This window comes from Dermacentor variabilis, chromosome 7 (assembly GCF_050947875.1).
Source record: "Dermacentor variabilis isolate Ectoservices chromosome 7, ASM5094787v1, whole genome shotgun sequence".
In the NCBI taxonomy this organism is placed as follows: Eukaryota; Metazoa; Arthropoda; class Arachnida; order Ixodida; family Ixodidae; genus Dermacentor; species Dermacentor variabilis.
Genome location: NC_134574.1, coordinates 56,257,096 through 56,279,089, shown reverse-complemented (window position 1 = coordinate 56,279,089; position 21,994 = coordinate 56,257,096). Strand labels below are relative to the sequence as shown.

Sequence of the window (21,994 nt, the reverse complement as noted above, 5' to 3'; positions counted from 1 at the left end):
TTTACTCATTTATTTACGGAATAGGACAGGCCTTGCGGCCAGAGCAGAACGGGCAAGGTATAAAAATAAGAACACAACAGAAACGATTTGAACGCTGTTATAAAATTATTAGAGAAGGCAATAATTAGGAAATCTAAGAGCACAGAACAGCAACTTGACTAACTTGTCTTAGAAAATATCATCGCAAGCGTAAGTTTCAAGTGATTCAATGGAGTTGGTCAAAATGTGTGGTATTTCATTCATCGGTGGTTCTGTGAAGGAATGAAAACCTAAAATAGGTTAGTTCTGTAAATCAGGAGAATAGAGGAAAGGTAAGGAGGGTAAGTCCGGTTTGCTACCCTACGCAGGGGGATAAAAAACGAGGTGGAGAGACGCACTAGCAATGCGAAATCAAGGATAAGAGTGACGGTTTGTCAGGGTGCGGAAGGAGTGAAATTAATGGGCTCGGATCAAAAGGAAGTTTATGGTTCAATAACGGCAATAGAAATTTTATTCAGAGGCTATGCAGTCTGGTTTGCAGCGTGCAAAATCCGTCAGCGCCCATACATTTCAAGAAAACATGTTTAAAATTAGTGGCATGTTATAAGTAATATGTAGGCGATGTCCGAAGCGCGTGGAATAATTACGACCTTAACAGTAAATTACGTGTGCAAAGCATCCGGAGCCTCATTTGTGTGTCTTACTTAATCCCGCTGCCCTTGGAAAATTGTGAACGCGAGCGAGCTAAAATTTAGCGAAAGTTCGGGTCAACATTATGGAGAATATTCTGGTGAAGTAAAATATGCGAAGATGAATTCCTATCTTTCTAGAAAAATATTCACAAGTACGCGAAAGCATTATATAAGGACTAGTTTCAGACTGGCTAATCATATATGCGGGCAAAAGTTTAAAGTAGGTAATTGCCGGCTACTGATAATGTTATCACAACCGCTCGAAACAGACAGCTTCGCTGGAAATTAGGTTGCGATTCTGCAAAGTAACAAAAAGTTTATCTGCTTTTTTCAAGAAAATACTCGTGAAACGAATAGCTCTAAATTCTTTAGTAGTTCTCTTTATTGTTCTTTTGAGCGCTCTGCTCCACGGAATGTTAAGGAAACAACAAGTCAGCAGACTTGCGCTACTTTGCAGAATGACAACTCAATTTCAAGAGAAGCTGTTTCTTTCGAGTAGTTGCAATAGGAATTTCACTTGACGGTAATTAACCGCGTAATGTAAGTCGTTGCCCACATATGACAAGTTGAATGGGAAAGAATGGAAACTGTTTAAATAGGCATGAATGAATAGCCTGTTTGAAGCCTTGCACGAGTATAACGCTTTCGAGCGCTTAATTTGTTATAGAATTTCTTACAAAAGCAGGAATCCAGCCACACACATTCTATTTCTCGAGAACACAGGCCATAGCGTTCCCACCCCTCCTCAATTTTGTTTAAATTTGAACTCAGTCTTGCGTTTATGGTTTTCTTAAGGCAGCAGGCTTAATTCTGCATTGTTGGTAAAAGATATTTAACACTCCGGATTGCTTTCAGACGTATGTTGCGGCTATGACCTCAAGTACAGACATTTTGAACTTAGCCTACACATTACCCATAACGTGCCTCTAATTCTAAACAAACACGAACAACTGCCTTGTTTAGTTCGCCGAGGACAACGGGGAAGGCAACAACGAACCGCGCTAAACGCATGACAAAAAGACAAAAGAAGAACTAGGGTTCAGTAATTGTTTGCAACGTTTCAAACGTGGTTGTTTCGCCACACGTTACGCTGATCCTGTGCCCCAATTTTTACTGAACTTGAAATTAGCGTTGTGCATAGGATAACGATAGTATGATGCTCTAGAACGGTTGAATAATAATGTTTTTTACAAAGGCTGTGATTAACAAGCACAGAATAAACGTTGATTGTACGTCACTAGCAACATGCTTGCCACTTGAACAAAATAACCTGCCTTGAATAGTCCACCGAAGGTACCGGGAAATGGGAAGAAAATGAGTATTCAGGATTTATTTTGACAATGCATAACTACCTTTTACACACTTCCAACTTTCGGTACCTGTCGCCCTAAGCGGCCCCCATTTCCTCCAAACATAAAATGTTTAGAGAAAATGTTCGCTGAAACAAGTTCGCTGTAAAAGAACTGAGGCCGAATTTACAAAGGTATTTCATTGCTTCGCAAATGATTTTTACGATTGATCGGTTGCCTTCGCCTATATGTCTAGCAACAGATGGACTGAATTTTTTTCTGACAGACATTTCTAGCGCAAGACGTTTTTTTGTGAATACGGGCTTCTTTACAACAAAGAAGCGCGCGTATTCACAAATTGCGAGCTTTCGACGGTGAAGTTCGCCATTAAAATCGGAGCAAAAGCCTGGTGTCACTGCAGCCTCACACACCGGCGAAGCGGACCGCCACTCGCGAGGTCACCCGAGGTCGCGGCTTGAGCAGGCGCGCACGTACCATCCTGTTGAGCGAGCCCACGCACACGTAGCCGGCGTCGTCGCTCTCCGGCCTCTCCTTGTCGTGGGCCCGCTTCTTGGCCGGCAGGGAGACGGCCCACTTGCTGTGGTCCTCGGTGTTGTCAAAGGCCAGCGAGGCGTTGCTCGACGCCTGGTCGAAGCGCATCTGCAGCACGTCCAGCACCCGCGGGCCGCCGGCGCCGTTGCAGGCCGGCGGCAGCTTGCCGCCGCGACCGTTGCGCCACGTCGAGGCCAGCACGTCCGTCCGCAGGGCGACGCCCACGGCCGCCTCGTAGACGTCTGCGAGCGGCCCAGGTCGCTACTCGTAGTGGGGACACGTCGTCGAGCGGCTGTGGCACGCCGCTGTCTGAGTATCGCGGCGGTGGCTACGCGCACACATTGGCGGACTTGAGCGTCGTCTGCGTGTCTCGCATTCTCCCAAGGAATTTTATAACGGCGCGCCTTTTACGCTTTCTCCGAGTAAGCTTTCATTCAGGAGAATAAAATTTACTTGCACCTGTAATGTGCTTTGAAAGCAACCAGTAAATTATTGAGGAAATTTTTCATTATCTGAATTGATTGTGTCAGAAACAATGAGAAACCGCAATGCACGCTGTCAAAAGCCCCCAGACGACATGTTTCTTGCGAGGCTTTTTTTTTTATATATTACGCGCTTAACGCGTATTAATCGTTTGCATCCTCAGTCCAACGACAAGTGCCCGAAAGTGCATAAAGCGCGTTTTAAACGTTATTGCTTCAGTTGGTGCTTGTGATTCTGAGGTGGTATCTTGGAGAGTGCGACGATAGGCGCGGTGTCACAATTCATTATGACGCAGCACATTACTATGCTACTGCATATGATCACCAGGTTGCCCGCCGTGGTTGCTTAGTGGCCACGGTGTTGGGCTCCTAAGCACGAGGTCGCGGGATTGAATCCCAGTCACGGCGGCCGCATTTCGATGGGGCCGAAATGCGAAAACACCCGTGTACTTTGATTTACGTGCACGTTAAAGAAACCCAGGGTGTCAGGATTTCCGGAATCCCCACGCTACTGCGTGCCTCATAATCAGAAAGTGGTTTTGGCACGTAAAACCCCATAATGAAATTTTTTATGACCGCCAGGTTAGCCAAGGACAACCCTGTTAGGACACGCTTGTTGTCACCCTCGATCACCATGGTAAACACGCGTGCAGCTACAATACACCAGCGTCGTCGCCATGACGCGCTTTATCAACGACTCGACTCTTTCGAGAGGTGAACATGACGTCACGCACATCACGATGCGTGCATGCGACCTAAACTCTCCGCCCCCTATTGCAAGCCCCCAATTTGAATATCCATACTAGAGAGCAGCCCCAGAGTGCGTCGTGTCTAAGCCTGTTTACAACCAGGTTACATGCGTGTATCTTTCGCACTGTTTCCTACCTTCGATGGTGGTGTACATTGTCGCGCTTTCGTCGCTTTTTTGACCACACGCGGCCCTTCCGCCGTATCACGTCGTGCCGCGCCGCCACCCACCCTGTTCGTAGTGGGCGTGCTTGGCGAAGCTGACGAACGTGGCGTTCCCCTGTGTCGTCAGCTTGGAGGTGAGCAGCCACGGCTGCGTGCGGATGAAGCTCTTCTGCAGCAGCAGCGCCAGCGGAGGGTGCGCGGCGAGGAGGCTCTGCGGGGCGTAGCTGTCGTAGATGTCCGGGTGCTGGAGCCGGAGGTGCGTGGCTGCGAAGCGAAAAGAAAAAAAGGTGAACATGACGTTCTTAAAGGTCAGGAGAAGTATGAATACACTTATATATACAGGGCGACCTCTTTCTTTTTCGGTTATCAGGACTAAAAAAATATTGATCCGTAACGTCTACCACAATTCTACTTAATTGTACCTAATTGCTCTAAAAGGTGCAGGCAACTTGCAAGAGAAGTCAAAGTGCATAAGCGTCTAATTACGAAAACTTGCTAAGTGACTTTTACTAATTACCCTACGTCATATATTGCAGGAATCATGTAGCCGAATAATTCGAAATTCATATGTACATGGAATGATCTCTGAGGATGAGTCCAGTTTCGAGATAGGCGTTCCCAAAGTTAGTGACAAAATGCATTGGTGCTGACGCGCTTTTTGACCCTCAGTGACTAAAGAGGCTTTTCTTTTTACAAGTCTGCGGGGCAAGAGTGTAGTTCTACCGTGGGGTCCACGGCGCTTATCTCAAAACTGGTGATTGTTTCAAAATTCATTGGAAGCAGACATATCTTTAGAAATTGCAAACTTCAATTTGTAAATTGCTATATGTGCGCTAAAGCAATTAGCGACTTTTCGCCAAGCTTGCTTATTAGTTCTTGCACATGATAATTTTTGTGTGATTGTCCGCTTCTTCGAGTTATCCATATTCATTAGTGGAGTTATGCAAGATAGGCAGAATCAAATTCCTGGTATAAAAGTGGATGACTTTGGGGCCCTACAACCTAAAACTACCAGATTCTATTTTTATTCCAATATGTTGCCGTCAAATTTACATAACCGCCGATGCAGGCATCGGGCGGTCACACGCGGCGTTGTCTGAACATCCCAATCAACCGTTCTCCTCGTTGATAGGAGGTCAGCTTTGCTCGCTTTTAAGACGGATAACATTGCCTAGACTAAGCGGCTTCTCATATCTAATTAGCTGGCGAGAGGCGAGGAGCAAGCTCAAGTGGAGAGAGTTTCGAAGGGGCCGAGCCAGCGCAGTGAAACTAGATAACCGGACGAAGAGTGTGGTACCGGCGTCTGCGATTGGTCCTCTTCTCCTTACTTAGCTTGCGGTGACTGGTCGAAAATCGTGGCGGCGTGCAATGGAATGTTAGGAATGCTGCTAAAACGGATCCTCAGCAAGAAAGAGTTGGCAGAGCGATGCCGTATACGCGCCGAAAGGCCACGATAACGTTATACTGTACGCAACGAGATTTATTACACGCAAATAAATGCATGCTCACCGGCAGGTGCGAGTAGCGGGTGCCTGAACGATCAGCGGGCAGCCATCTTCTATACCTTTCGGAATGGGGCAGTCTCTAGCTATTCAGAAAGGAAATTCATTTTTGTTCGGCAGATTAATGCATTTTAAACGCATGCACCCGCTTTGACACGGTGAGCTCTGGCGGTTTTGTGACGTCGCGTAACATACAGTCGAAGTGGGCGCAGCCCGAAATCTTCTGACCAGTGATAGAGGGCTAATGGCGAAGAGGAGTCATATCAGGAATAATTATTTTTTGTTCGTTTTAATCATGTATAACCAGCGTGCATGTGCACATCATATCAACGGGGAGCTGTCGCTGTTTTCGTGACGTCGCCTGAGAGAAAGGCGCGACGCTTGGGCTGGCCGGAAAATTTTTTGACCTATCGGGGGAGGGCTGATTGAAGAACTGGAATAGTAAATTTTTGCATAGCTTTACGTCAGAGTGCTTTCTGTGTCGATCAAGAAAGGAATTTGGATACAGGATGCTAAACTCTATGAACCGTTTCCGGTTTTTAAGATTGCATCCCACCACGGTGTGTTTAAGAATATGTCTGGTACCTTGGTGCATCTGCCCATCCAAAAAGTGCTTCAATAGGCAATGTCGTTATTACGTAAGGAGACGTCGATAAAGAAGTCTGTGGAGAAGGGTTTGTATAAGGCGAGCGACGGTCATGAAAGGGCACGACGCTCCCCCACTCCGCAACGCACAATGGCGCTACGGCAGGGTACGCCGACTCGGCGCAGAGAGGTCTCCGAAGTCAGATCGCCAACAGACACGGGTTTTTTCACCCAAGATTCAGCACAGTGTGACAGCCACGGCGCTTAAGTGTAAGGGCTCACCGCAAGACCGATCAAGTATGCCCACCCGCTGCGCTAGGGCTAATCGGGTAGCGGTCCGCCAAGCGCGAGAAAGAGAAGTTGCGAGAGCAAAGGTCCCACATAACCAGCTCGTTGTGACATGGAGGAACGAAAAATATAGGAGGCAGCATTACGTCACGTAGCCAGCCCAGGCAAGCGAGCGCTCCATGAAGTCACAGAGGTGACCCAACACGTGACCTCTTGCGTCGAGATGATAGAGCAAGAATCGAGATTTGCTGAGACGTTTGGTTCCCAGTAGCTATGCAAGTAGTTTTTATTCGGTGCGCGCTTCAGCTGCCCTGCCGTGGCTCTGCCTTCAGACCAGGAGCACTAAAACTAACGACGCACTTCGACGTGTGATCACGTGTTGGGCCACCATGCTTGGCTTCAGTCGCGTTGCACCATGGCCCCTCCCATCTTAGCCCTTCCTCCATGCTTGCGGGCCTGTGAGCATCTGCTGCGGCCAGGGTTGCCAGGTCATCAGAAAATAAAGTAGCCCGAAGTTTCCGAAAAGTAGCCAGGAAAGGCAGCAACTGTGTTAAAATAAACGTTTTATTAGATAGCTGAAGAAGTAGCCATGGTGTGACAAATCAACAATTGTCAATTTTTAACGCGAAAATGAGGAAAAGGCGAGAAAGAACCGTACTTTCTGCTGCACTGATGGTAAACGAGAATAACAGAAGAAACGTTATCACGTATCATAATTTACCATAATGACTAGCTGACATTGTTTAGGAATTTCCGCTTCACACGAGCGTGCTTTCTCATTAGCCGAAGCGGAGTCGCCATTTCACTACAATAAACTCGCTGCATGCCGTCTTTGCCCCACTATGGCTTCTCTCTAAACGTTCCCGTGCGAACTCTATGATGTCACACATCTCCTTCTCTCTCTGTCCTGCAGTCGCAAGAACCTTTACCAAACTCACATAGACACTGGAACGTGTAATGTCATGGTTGTCATGACGCGCTTTCGGTTGTTACAGTTGCTTCTACCCGCCGTGGTTGCTCAGTGGCTATGGTGTTGGGCTGCTGAGCACGAGGTCGCGGGATCGAATCCCGGCCACAGCGGCCGCATTTCGATGGGGGCGAAATGCGAAAACACCCGTGTACTTAGATTTAGGTGCACGTTAAAGAACCCCAGGTGGTCGAAATTTCCGGAGTCCCCCACTACGGCGTGCCTCATAATCAGAAAGTGGTTTTGGAACGTAAAACCCCATAATTTAATTTAATTTTTACTGTTGCTTTTGGCGCCAAGAAGCCTGGCTTTTCGAGATTCGCTTGCGTGGTAACCGTTGCTTGAGTTGGGACTAGGACATCACCTATTGCATCCGTTCAACGCAGCATGCAAAAGCATATATATAACCTTTAATATAGTCAATTCCTTATACTCTGGATCAGCTGCTGTACGCCACCAATAGGCCTCTTCAGTTATCCGTCCCTGACAGTCCCGCACTGTCCGAAGCGCTGATTTCAGCCAATTAGCGTTGCGTATGAAAGGTCTCGGGCACTTGTGGACAGCGCAGGACGACAAGTCGAAGAGGCCAGCTGGTCATATGGTGGCTATGATATGTTTTCAGCTCCTGGATTTGCTTCGGCCCCTTGCAAAAAAAAAAAAAAGCGTGGCCTTCGAGATCTGATTTGTGGGGCTGTTGCTTCGAGGGAGCCGTTACAGGGAGCGCGATTTGGACACTACCTATACCAGTTACCGCCGCCAAAAGTAGCCACATGTAGCCAAGTCGGCAACCACAGTTTTAAGTCGCCAGGAGCGTCTAAATGTAGCCAATGTGGCGAGAAGTCGCCAAGCCTGGCAACACAGGGCACGGCGATGAAGCGCTCAGCGTAATGGAGCTCGGGTGGGCCGGGAGCCACCGCTCGAGCGGCCAGTCAGTGTGCGTCCTTGGCGGTGACTAGGGACTCGGGAGAGAGAAGCACGTTTTGCGCTGGAAATTTGGCGGCGGTTCCTCTAGCTAAGCACATCGCGCAAATCGGGGATGAGGCGTGGGAGGCACCTCGGTCCCTATAAGTCCGGAAGGATGAAGTGGCATGTGATTTACCAGCAGAAGGTAGGCTGGAGGGAAAAAGACGACGAGGGTGTAGTTCTTGGGTGGAATAATATGGCAGAAGAGTACCGTGTTCGTGAAATTGTGTCCGATCAGATTTAAAGGGAAGCTTTCTTTGCCTGCATTACCGTGTTTGGAGTGGCCGCCTGGCTGCTATTACGTCGATCGCAGTGTCGGCGAATATATTTGTTGATATATATATACAAAGGTCATATGTGCGTCGAATGAAAGTACCAGGGAACTGGCTCACATAACCCTTGTATGCTGACCAAGTGCGCGCACCTCTTTTATGCGTAGAAAAAAAAAAAAAACAACCTTCCCACAGAAAACCTGAACACATAATGCCGGCCTCTAAATAGCTCCCATCTGGTAATGGAATGCCGAATTATATTTCAGTGATTGTTAGATTTATTTAATTTTTTTTATTTAACCACTGAATATGTAACGCTGGGTGTGTTCCCATTCTTGGTTAATCCTCCAGCATGGATACGTCTACACTCTGATTCCCACACAGAACCTGAACACAATGTCGGCTCACGGATATCTCTAAAGCACACCGATCTCTGTGAGAATGGTAAAATATATTTCACGGATTCCTTGGTTTAGTTTACTTTCCTTGAGTTAGTCATTCGCTAGGTGCTACGGGCGGTGCTCGTTCTTGGCAAATCTTCCAGAATGGGTACCTCCCACTGCGACACAGGGGGTATACCCAATCCCTAAGTGTGGCTAGATACGTGTCGTACTTTTTTAGTGCTTACACCTGTCATCACCCTTCTTCTTTCAACAAGCATCGTACGTCGCCTTAGTCCTTAAGACATCGCTACGCATACGTCACACACTGTGCACCCGCCTAAATTGGAGTTCGTGTTCTGGTATAGCTTGGAAACGCTGCAGCTCACGAACATTAAAAAGCGCATAACAATAAAGCTGTGAGTTTTGTGGCGGATAAAACATACACATTCCACGAGATTACGCATTGCGTGGGATGAAAGGAAACAAAATTGCGCGTCGCCGTTAGTTGCAAATCATTTAAATAATTTTTGTAAAGCTTCGCTTCACTGCGCATTGCGCAACTAAGGATTATTTCCGGTTGGTTGTCCCAGGCTACTGGCATAATGGCAGGGGGGCTGCAAGAGTCGTGCAAAACAGCGTTCAAGCGGCATTATGAGAAGGAGGGCTACTTTCAATCGAGTTTTATTATCGCTACTGGAGACAACTTATTTCCGCCTTAAAAGTTCATTTCTGTCTTCACTGGAGCTTTGTGGCATTGCGCAAGCTCTTCGAAGTGGCCGGTTGAAGAGAGCTTGAATGAATGAATGAATTTATTTCCATAAATATGCAAGTTTATGGAGGATATAAGGAAAAAAGTTACAAAAGAGCAACTTGACTAGTCCTTAATCCTTCTCGTGACAGCAGCAGCAGTAAACAAACACATGGCAAAAAAAACAAACAGTAAACGTTCTCATACAAGTGTACATACAGCAGATAGCAATAGAAAAAATACATAACTCAATAAAAAGAAGCCTACTTATACAGACATTAAAGGCTAATAGGCACCAAAGTAATTTATTAATTTGTTTTTACTGCAAGAAAAGACATCAATACCATCGTTCATTAACTTATTTAATAAATGCGGTAAAGTATATGAGAGCTTTTGTTTCGCATAGTTGGTACGTGGGTATGGCACAAACCAATATTCCGGAAATCTTGTAGCATAATAGCTTCTATTTCGTGTCAAGTTGGCTATAGACCTGACGTGGTTAATGTTTTTCTGGCATTCCTTACCATATGTTAACGCTAAGCGAAAATTCAAGAGATCAGGAGCTTTAAGTATCTTTAAGTCTTTAAATAATGAATTAGTTGGAAAGTCAAATGGCACTTTGCACACAACACGAATGGCTCTTTTTTGTAGACGAAAGATACGATTAATGTTAGTGGCAGATGTTGTGCCCCAAACCAGGCAGCCGTAATTTAGGTGACAAACAAATAAAGAGTTATAGAGCAGAAGTTTTACCTTCTGTGGAATCTGTTTAATAGTAAAAAGAAGGCCTGAAACTTGAGAAAGCTTGTTTGTTAAAAAATTAGTATGACAGTTCCACGACATGTCATGATCAAAGAAAACACCTAAGGTTTTAATGGAATTCACGAGCATGATTTTTGAAGAGCCAAGTATAATGTCATCCTTCAGGAGACCATTCTTATTCTTGGCTTGAAATAAAATTGCTTTAGTTTTTTCTGTGTTGATTTTCAACCCATTTTCGAGAGACCAAGTATATAATTTCTTAAGCACACAATTCGCAACTGTAAGCAGTGTTATAGCATTATTTGAGGAAAACAACGCGGTTGCATCATCAGCATATAAAATAAACTTGGTGGCGAAATCTACATTAACAATATCATTAATAAAGATATTAAAAAGAAGAGGGCCTAAAATGCTACCCTGCGGAACGCCAATATAAACTGGTTTAACTTGGGATGAAATGTTATTAATTTGCACAAATTGGCATCTATGACGCAGATATGACCTAATCAGGTCTAAAGCGATGCCACGAATACCATAACGATTCATTTTATGTAACAGAAGGTCGTGGTTAATACAGTCAAAGGCCTTGCTAAAGTCTATAAAAATGCCTAGAGTAAGAAGGCCTTTATCAAAATTATCCAAAATGAATTCTTTTTGCTGAAGCAGGGCAAGTTGAGTAGACCTATTTTTACGAAAGGCAAACTGACAATCGGTTAAAAACTTTTTGCTTTCGAGGAAATCAGAAATGCGTTGAAAGATAATTTTTTCTAAACCTTTTGAAAATACGGGGAGAATACAAATCGGTCTATAATTTGTCAACAATTTCTTATCTCCTTTCTTGAACAAAGCCAAAACTTTTGCAGTTTGCATCTGGCGTGGAAATACACCGGAAGAAAGGCAGACATTGTAGACGTGCATTAATACAGGCGCAATCAAATCTAAAACGTATTTCACAGGCTTAATCTGAATATCATTGACATCACAAACGCTGCTGTTATTGAGTTCACAGAACTTGCATATTATTTCTGAAACGTTTGTTGGGTGCCAGAAAACTGAATCGGAGCAATCAACGGATAAGTAACGACTAGCATTCATGTTGATAGGTGTACTTGCAACGCTGGTAAAGTAATTGTTAAACGTGTCAGGCAAAAACACGTCTGGAACTACATTGCCATTTTCCAAAATACCTGTTGGAGGCTGATAATCAGGCACACGATTCAACAAAACGTTGGCCCGCTTCCACAATTTCCGGCTGTCATTCCAGCAGGATTGAAAGTATTCGAAATGATAGCGGTCTTTAGCGCGCCGCAGCTCGTTTGTTAATTGGTTCCGAAAAGATTTAAAAACCTGCAGGTCATGTGGATTCCGGGTTTTAATGAACTTATTATATAATTTTATTTTAACCTTAATTTTACGTAGCAATTCTGTCGTGATCCATGGTTTGCGGATTTTCGAAGAACGCGAAGGTTTGGTACGAAGTGGGAAATGTTTTTTGTAGCAAGTTTGAAAAGTCTGCAAGAATATTTCATAGACAGCATCTGGGTTATCTGCAGCAAAAACATCCCCCCAGTTAATCAGCCGTATTTCATTTCGGAACTGTGCAAGCTGGTGCATTGTAATTGGTTGATAAGTGAAGTTACATTTGTTTTCTCTTTTATTATTACGGATGATACTTAGGAAGATGGGCATGTGGTCGCTTAAACCATACGTGAAAACACCGGCTTTTATGTCAGCTTGGGGAAAGTTTGTCAGAAAAAGGTCAATACAGGTAGATGTGTTAGCTGTGACCCTAGTTGGAATTGAGATAGTATTATGACAGCCATATGCTTGCAACAAAAGCAAAAAGTCTCTACTCGCTGCGGTATCAGTCAACACGTCAATGTTGAAATCGCCACCGAAAACAACTGTACATTGTAGATCATGTGCATATGAAAATAATTTCTCCAGAAACGCCAAGAATCGCTCGACATTCCCATTGGGTGGACGGTAGAATACAGAAAAAATAGTTCGTGCATGCATCACAGATAAGACTTCACAGTCTTCCGTCAAGAGGCAAAATTCATCAATGCAATTTACTGAAAGATTATCTTGCACAAGCATGCTAACACCACCTCCCCGCGAAATGGTTCTGGACCTAGTAAAACATTGATAGCTCGGAAGGCACCATGGGGTAGAGTGTTGGTCATACCACGTCTCAGAGAGCATTATGAAATCAAACTGAAATTTGAGGCTTTCAAAGAAAAAATCAAGTTCATCTTTTTTATTTCTAGCAGACTGGCAGTTTAGGTGAAAACATGTAGTCGCCCGATTATGACAATTTCCAATATAATTAACAAAATCTGATGGAGGTAACAAGCCTGTGAAAGACATGGCAGTAGAAAGACAATTATCTATCAAACACGTTTTATGATTTCAGTTCATCAAGGTCGGCAGCACAGGTGATCGTGTGGGCATGACTGCCTTCTTTTTTCCTTATAAACACTTTTCCGCGACGGTGCCAAGCGAAACTGAAACCATTGGCACTTGCCCAGTCTTTAGCGGTCTTCAAAAGTGCCCTGTTATGGGCAGTAAGGTTCTCCAACATGAAAACACCTTTTTCTACTGTTGGCAGTACTTTACGTTTGTTCAGCCATTGATCCCTTACTGATTGTTGTGCAAAGCGTATGATAATACCGGGAATCTTATCAGGGTGAGAAGGAAGCCTGTGCACGGCAAGAGCAGATTGACTGGTCAGGGGATCGAGTTCTAACTTTGACGCAAGCACGTTTATTTTGTTGATTAGGGACTCATCTTCATGCATTTTGAGGCCATGAATTTCAATGTTCAGTTTCCTGCTTTGGTATTCCAGATCATTCAACGCAACAGACAACTTTCGCACCTCGTCGTTGGCACCGGAGTTTTCAAGGTTGGAAAGCCTGGAATTCATGCTCTTAATATCAGCATCATGCTTGGAGACTTGAGCAAGTATTTCGTCATATTTGTTCGACATTAACTGCAATGATGCCTGAATGCCGTCCACCGTTTTCTTTAGGGGTAATAATTCATCAAGCTTGCGGTTGATGTCAAGAAGCAGAGAAGCTACAGAGGGTTCCATATTACTATTCATGCAAGGCGCATTTGTTTTGCTCTTGCGGCAATGTTGACACCTCCAGGCTTTCTTATACTCTCCCCCCTTTGATTTGAAAGTCGTTTCGGCGATTCCCGAGCATTCACCAAGATGGTAAATATTACTGCAGACGCAACATGTCATGAAGTGAGCATCAGCTTCAATGTCAACATCACAGTTTGCGCAAGTTTCATCTTCTAAGGCACTCATAACTGAGACAGTTAACAGGCAGGCATGGTGACATGGACGAAAAGCAACGCAACCAAGATTTTCAATGTGGTGCAAAGAACTAGGCAGCAGCAGCAGCAGCAGCGAGAATACGAAAATATATCGGATAATACAGCTAGAAAAAGAAAAACTACACAAACCTGTAAAAAATTGCAGGACAGTTTAAGACAGCGTGTTGGCTGCGCTGCTGCTGCTGCCACAAGACGAGGCAGCGCTTGGCGACCACTTCTTATGTAGCGGATGGTGGCGCTTCAGCTGCTTGGGCCGTGACGCAGGACTTAGGGCCCAGCATTTGTATATCGCGCACTAAAGCTGCATGAAAAACCCGCCAATCGCTTGTGAAAGTCATGAATACTTCTACCGCGCTGTTTTTAAAACGTTTGTCCCTGTGCCAAGAAAAAGAATACGAACAAGCAGTAATATTCCTATTGTGCTCTCTATGCAGATGGGCAAAAATAATTTCTGTACGAAGCAGGCACATTTTGCAGAAGGAGGGGAACAGATTCAGTAAGCTTTCTGGCGGAGAGCAAGACATTCATAAAAAGACAGAAGATTCATAAGACCTTGCAGAACCACAGTTGAATTTCTAGCGAACCTAGGCCATAATATATACGCCAACGGCGGGGAATCAAGACGGCGACAGGAGCAACTGTTACTCCTGTCTTTATCTTGCGTCGTTGACTTATCTACTATACAGCAATGGACAAACTAGCGCAGTTTGAAGTTTCGATCGAGCATACCTGGGCCCGTAGTGAAAAAAAAATGCTTATGCGCTAGAACATTGCATAAGAGCCAGCCGGATGACATCCCATCGTTACGTTGGCCATACAATTAGGCCATACACGCAAAGTGCCGCGAGCGACCAGTCGCGCTGCAGTTGTGAGTGTATTCGCGGGCTTCTTTCACGGTCGAAAAACACTTTTACGTAGCGCGTATTGAGTAACAGAAACCTCTATCGGGAGTTTTTCATTTTGTTTTACAATTTTCTCAACGACGCGTTTCATGTAATTATAACATCAGGAGGGAATAATTAATTAAGACTTATTATGCAATTAGGCGGAATAAAAAATATTCTTAGTATCACCAAGCGACGGCAAACAGCATTACCTTGGATCTATCCAGCTGCGAGGCCTTTGCATATTTTTAAAGTTTGGCTAAAGTTATGTAGGAGACCTTGCTTGTAAATTAAGCTTCGGGATGCTTATATGAGTAGTTTTATACCAAAAGCTGTAATTAACATGCACCGCGTAGATCGTTATCGTACATCACCAATGACAGGTTTCTTACTTCAACGGAGTATAAACACTGTGATCCATTTCTTTCGCCGAAGTGATTAGGAAAATCCACTACACGGTCTTGCATACCGCTTGGAGTTGGGGACAAACGAGCATTTACCAATGATTTTCAAAGCACGCAAACAGCCTTCATACTATTAACTTTCTATTGACTTTTCTCATACCGTGAAACATGTATATGAGACATGTATATATGTGTAAATTTATTCCGTTTCGTAAAATTTAATTACCCTCGCTTTTGCTTCTCCGAAGTCAGAAGAGGACGTTTGCAACGGTTTCATATGCCACCTCTTAACAGGCAGTAAACGACGGCTTAAGAACTTTTTTTAGTCCCTCATTAAATCATACACTTCTACTTGGTGGACACTTTACCGCCGGACATGTCCCCCATTTCCACCGAATGTAAACACGGTGAATGATTAGTTCTCGGAGGACACCGTTAAAACACGCATATGAGATTTTGAGAGCTCCTATAGTCACAATCACAGCTTCAGTGTAAAATAGCGCGTCTTCATGCAGATATGGCACAGAGGTGTACAGGTGAACTCGTTGACATGAAAAAAAGAAAAAAAAAACATTGTCCGAGTGTTGGTTACGTGCAGCTTCTTCGCCTTGTAGTTTGTAGAGGAAACAGGCAAAGAAAGAAAGAAAAAGAAAATCTCATGTCCCGGCTGATGAATTCATGCGACAAGTTCACCGGTTTCGTTGTACCCTCCGGGGATGTGCGGTCCTGCTCGCTTGCGAACGCGATGTGTGTGCCACGATAAGTAAGCCTAAACTTCAACGCCAACTGTTTCTGTACATTTATGGCAAATAAGACTAGCCTGTTATTAGCAGAACGAATAAAATCCAAAGATTCCCATCTCAAATTTTACGCCATAACGACGGTATCCAAAATTGTGAGGCTGTTGTCGCAGATAACTGCTTATTCTTGCATAATAGGGTCACAAATATTTCCGTATTTGGGAAAAAAAATCAGTAAGTGGTTATGTTGAGTTTCCGCTTGCTTCCGAAAACATTTCGGTCATTGGTGTAGTGGTGATTGATGAAGTAACGCCAAATAGGCGCTGCTATAATTTACAACGTCACGGAAGACCGGTACGGGTACTCAAAAGTTGCGTCGCTATACCTGATTTTCTTGTGCTTGCGCCTTTTCTGGTTCTCCAAGCCACACTTTAGTAACAGTTCTGATTTTCCAGATCTGTTAACATCAGCATAGATAGATACGTGAACTGTACGGAAATTTTCAAAGCGTGCTAGAAAAAAATAAAGGCCGAGATATAAAAGAAAACGTGTTTTCCAGAGACGTTCAAAAAAGAACATCCTAAGCTATTTTGGCATGGAGGCGTAAAAATAGCGGCTGGCGAGATATGTGCCCTCCCGCGTGGCCATCTTGCGTGTCCTACGACCTCCGGAGGCACACGTACCTATTGTGTCCAGCTGACTGGTCGGGAACGTGACGCACAGCGCCGTCTGGCCGTACTCGCGTCCGGTATCGGGGAACACGTAGCGTCCGCTGTGCAAGGAGCCGGGAAACTCGGGCACGCTGTGGACCAGCCACGCGCCCTGCTGCTCGTTGAACAGGATCACGCCTGCGGAGGAGGAAGGGACGCGCAGGCTGGTCACGCGATCCCGGTCGCACTTCCCGGCAGTTTGATGACCGGTGAAAGCTATACAAGGCTTGCGCATCCCATCATCATCATCATCAGCCTAGTTACGCCCACTGCAGGGCAAAGGCCTCTCCCATATTTCTCCAACAACCCCGGTCATGTACTAATTGTGGCCATGCCGTCCCTGCAAACTTCTTAATCTCATCCGCCCACCTAACTTTCTGCCGCCCCCTGCTACGCTTCCATTCCCTTGGGATCCAGTCCGTAACCCTTAATGACCATCGGTTATCTTTCCTCCTCATTACATGTCCTGCCCATGCCCATTTCTTTTTCTTGATTTCAACTAAGATGTCATTAACTCGCGTTTGTTCCCTCACCCAATCTGCTCTTTTCTTATCCCTTAACGTTACACCTATCATTCTTCTTTCCATAGCTCGTTGTGTCGTCCTCAATTTGAGTAGAACCCTTTTCGTAAGCCTCCAGGTTTCTGCCCCGTAGGTGAGTACTGGTAAGACACAGCTGTTATATACTTTTCTCTTGAGGGATAATGGCAACCTGCTGTTCATGATTTGGGAATGCCTGCCAAACGCACCCCAGCCCATTCTTATTCTTCTGATTATTTCCGTCTCATGATCCGGATCCGCCGTCACTACCTGCCCTAAGTAGATGTATTCCCTTACGACTTCCAGTACCTCGCTGCCTATTGTAAATTGCTGTTCTCTCCCGAGACTGTTAAGCATTACTTTAGTTTTCTGCATATTAATTTTTAGACCCACTCTTCTGCTTTGCCTCTCCAGGTCAGTGAGCATGCATTGCAATTGATCCCCTGAGTTACTAAGCAAGGCAATATCATCAGCGAATCGCAAGTTACTAAGGTATTCTCCATTAACTTTTATCCCCAATTTTTCCCAATCTAGGTCTCTGAATACCTCCTGTAAACACGCTGTGAATAGCATTGGAGATATCGTATCTCCCTGCCTGACGCCTTTCTTTATTGGGATTTTGTTGCTTGCTTTATGGAGGACTACGGTGGCTGTCGAGCCGCTATAGATATCTTCCAGTATTTTCACATATGGCTCATCTACACCCTGATTCCGTAATGCCTCCATGACTGCTGAGGTTTCGACTGAATCAAACGCTTTCTCGTAATCAATGAAAGCTATATATAAGGGTTGGTTATATTCTGCACATTTCTCTATCACTTGATTGATAGTGTGAATATGGTCTATTGTTGAGTAGCCTTTACGGAATCCTGCCTGGTCCTTTGGTTGACAGAAGTCTAAGGTGTTCCTGATTCTATTTGCAATTACCTTAGTAAATACTTTGTAGGCAACGGACAGTAAGCTGATTGGTCTATAATTTTTCAAGTCTTTGGCGTCCCCTTTCTTATGGATTAGGATTATGTTAGCGTTCTTCCAAGATTCCGGTACGCTCGAGGTCATGAGGCATTGCGTATACAGGGTGGCCAGTTTCTCTAGCACAATCTGTCCACCATCCTTCAACAAATCTGCTGTTACCTGATCCTCCCCGGCTGCCTTCCCCCTTTGCATACCTCCTAAGGCTTTCTTTACTTCTTCCGGCGTTACCTTCGGGATTTCGAATTCCTCTAGACTATTTTCTCTTCCATTATCGTCGTGGGTGCCACTGGTATTGTATAAATCTCTATAGAACTCCTCAGCCACTTGAACTATCTCATCCATATTAGTAATGATATTGCCGGCTTTGTCTCTTAACGCATACATCTGATTCTTGCCAATACCTAGTTTCTTTTTCACTGTTTTTAGGCTTCCTCCGCTCCTGACAGCATGTTCAATTCTATCCATATTATACTTCCTTATGTCAGCTGTCTTACGCTTGTTGATTAACTTCGAAAGTTCAGCCAGTTCTATTCTAGCTGTAGGGTTAGATGCTTTCATACATTGGCGTTTCTTGATCAGATCTTTCGTCTCCTGCGATAGTTTGCTGGTATCCTGCCTAACGGAGTTACCACCGACTTCCATTGCACACTCCTTAATGATGCCCACAAGATTGTCGTTCATTGCTTCAACACTAAGGTCCTCTTCCTGAGTTAAAGCTGAATACCTGTTCTGTAGCTTGATCTGGAATTCCTCTATTTTCCCTCTTACCCCTAACTCATTGATCGGCTTCTTATGTACCAGTTTCTTCCGTTCCCTCCTCAGGTCTAGGCTAATTCGAGTTCTTACCATCCTGTGGTCACTGCAGCGCACTTTGCCGAGCACGTCCACATCTTGTATGATGCCAGGGTTAGCGCAGAGTATGAAGTCTATTTCATTTCTAGTCTCGCCGTTCGGGCTCCTCCATGTCCACTTTCGGCTATCCCGCTTGCAGAAGAAGGTATTCATTATCCTCATATTATTTTTTTCCGCAAACTCTACTAATAACTCTCCCCTGCTATTCCTAGTGCCTATGCCATATTCCCCCACTGCCTTGTCTCCAGCCTGCTTCTTGCCTACCTTGGCATTAAAGTCGCCCATTAGTATAGTGTATTTAGTTTTCACTCTCCCCACCGCCGATTCCACGTCTTCATAGAAGCTTTCGACTTCCTGGTCATCATGACTGGATGTAGGGGCGTAGACCTGTACAATCTTCATTTTGTACCTCTTATTAAGTGTCACAACAAGACCTGCCACCCTCTCGTTAATGCTATAGAATTCCTGTATGTTACCAGCTATATTCTTATTAATCAGGAATCCGACTCCTAGTTCTCTTCTATCCGCTAAGCCCCGGTAGCACAGGACGTGCCCGCTATTTAGCACTGTATATGCTTCTTTCGGCCTCCTAACTTCACTGAGCCCTATTATATCCCATTTACTTCCCTCTAATTCCTCCAATAGCACTGCTAGACTCGCCTCACTAGATAACGTTCTAGCGTTAAACGTTGCCAGGTTCATATTCCAATGGCGGCCTGTCCGGAGCCAGTGATTCTTAGCACCCTCTGCTGCGTCGCAGGTCTGACCGCCGCCGTGGTCAGTTGCTTCGCAGCTGCTGGGGACATCCCCAGCAGCTGCGCATCCCGTCAAGCGCTTATTCACGCGCTGCGCAAAATTTAGCCTGCCGCTCTAGCACAAGTACAAATGGCACCGAAGTGAAATTTCGCCGGCATGTGGGGAGAGCTAAGGCAAATATTTGCGCATAACTAAATGCGTGTATATCACATGCCGCTTTTGGAAATATTTGTTAATCAAGCGTTCGAAAGTGTCGGCCATTCTCAGCTATGCTTGCCAATGTGCCGAAATAACTCTACGTAACCCACCGTGTTTAGCCTGCCGTGGTTGCTCAGTGGCTATGGTGTTGGGCTGCTGAGCACGAGGCGCGGGATCGAATCCCGGCCATGGCGGCCGCATGCCGACGGGGGCGAAATGCAACAACACCCGTGTACTTAGATTTAGGTGCACGTTAAGGATCCTCAGGTGGTCGAAATTTCCGGAGTCCTCCACTACGGCGTGCCTCATAATCAGAAAGTGGTTTTGGCACGTAAAAACCCCATAATTTAATTTTTTTAACACCGTGTTTATAAGTCGTGTAAATTGGGATCGTGGTAAGTGTATCATGGGTCAAAACCTTTGCGCTCTTGGCTTAATTAACAGTGCTGTAAATAATTACTGAACTTTCGTTTCTTTCTTTCCCTATGCCTTAAACGAGGTTAGTTGTAGGTTTACCCGGTGTCTTCAGTGAACTAAATAACATACCTTGTTTCATCATCAGCCTGGTTACGCCCACTGCAGGGCAAAGGCCTCTCCCATACTTCTCCAACAACCCCGGTCATGTACTAATTGTGGCCATGCCATGCCTGCAAACTTCTTAATCTCATCCGCCCACCTAACTTTCTGCCGCCCCCTGCTACGCTTCCCTTCCCTTGGGATCCAGTCTGTAACCCTTAATGACCATCGGTTATCTTCCCTCCTCATTACATGTCCCGCCCATGCCCATTTCTTTTTCTTGATTTCAACTAAGATGTCATTAACTCGCGTTTGTTCCTTCGCCCAATCTGCTCTTTTCTTATCCCTTAACGTTACACCTATCATTCTTCTTTCCATAGCTCGTTGCGTCGTCCTCAATTTGAGTAGAACCCTTTTCGTAAGCCTCCAGGTTTCTGCCCCGTAGGTGAGTACTGGTAAGACACAGCTGTTATACACTTTTCTCTTGATGGATAATGGCAACCTGCTGTTCATGATCTGAGAATGCCTGCCAAACGCACTCCAGCCCATTCTTATTCTTCTGATTATTTCCGTCTCATGATCCGGATCCGCCGTCACTACCTGCCCTAAGTAGATGTATTAGGGGCACGTTATTGGTGACGAGTAGTCGAAGTTCGAAGTGGTTGGAAAAGTTACGGCCTTTGCGGTAGATCACGTATGCAAGCCATCGGAAGCGGTATAAGCGTGTTTCACGAACAACGCAGAACATATTCCGCCGCCCTGCATGCGAGAACTTGGAATGTAACCGAGACCAAATTTAGTGAAAAGGAGGTAGGGGGCGGGGGACCTTTGGCCAGTGTTTAGGCGAAGTAAAATGTGTGTGGATGAACTAGTGCCTTTGTGATCGAAAGCGTTATATGCGGCCAGTGTTTCAAACATACCAGTCACGTACGGGCAACCTCTTAAAGTATGTGATATGATTATAGGCAACGGATATTCTTATTGCAGTTACTCAAAAAGAACAAACAGCTTAGCAAAAAAATTTGGTTGTGATTCCGCAAGATCGCAGAAGTGGTTGCGTTTTTTACGCGTACTTTTTATTATATTTCATTCAGTGTTAATCTAAGTGTACACATTATTTCGCCTTTGTAGGCATATGAAAAGTAATTAGGAGACCGTAAGAATTTGAGAAAACACGACAGTTTAGCTATCGCGAGCTTGCAAATGAGAGCAGGTTCCTATAACGTCATTTAAAGAAAGAAGTTGAACTAAATGACCGATGATTATAATTTTTAACCTGCCGCTCTCTGTAATACTAAATATACTAGAGGACATTTTGGAATGTTTTTTCCTTTCAGCGCAAGTAGCCCGCCAGAGCCTGAAACAGTACCAAGCTTCCTCGATAGCGCTACTACGTGTCACAATTATTTAGCTTCAGTTTATTCAAAAGCATTGCATGATGTCAGGAGCACGGACAAAGAAAAACCCATTTTGATGAATGGCTTGGAGAAGTGTGTGCCCTCGGTGGCATAAACCATGGTGCAACGTTTACGTGCATGCAAATTTACAACCTATGCAAACCGCTTATGTAAGCACAAGGCGGGCACAGTGTAACCGTTGCTATGAAGGTGCGCGTAGGAAAGAAAAAGAGATATATACAAGCTCTAATAGCAGGAATCGTACAATATAACACATTTATGCAATATTGCATCCTTTAGTG

General features: G+C 44.9%; 1 protein-coding gene across 2 annotated transcripts in view; it reads right to left on the bottom strand.

Annotated features, from left to right (window-relative positions):
• The window catches only part of LOC142587458 (deoxyribonuclease-2-alpha-like), a 47,498-nt gene that overhangs the window by 1,385 nt on the left and 24,119 nt on the right, over positions 1-21,994 (bottom strand). Inside the window, exons 4-6 of one of the 2 annotated variants that reach the window (XM_075698494.1) lie at positions 16,433-16,597; positions 3,973-4,170; positions 2,456-2,754 (exon numbers count right to left, since the gene is read on the bottom strand). In XM_075698494.1, the coding sequence (XP_075554609.1) occupies positions 2,456-2,754; positions 3,973-4,170; positions 16,433-16,597 (662 nt within the window). The remainder of the gene's footprint in view (positions 1-2,455; positions 2,755-3,972; positions 4,171-16,432; positions 16,598-21,994) is intronic. The other variant, XM_075698495.1, reaches the window with a different exon arrangement.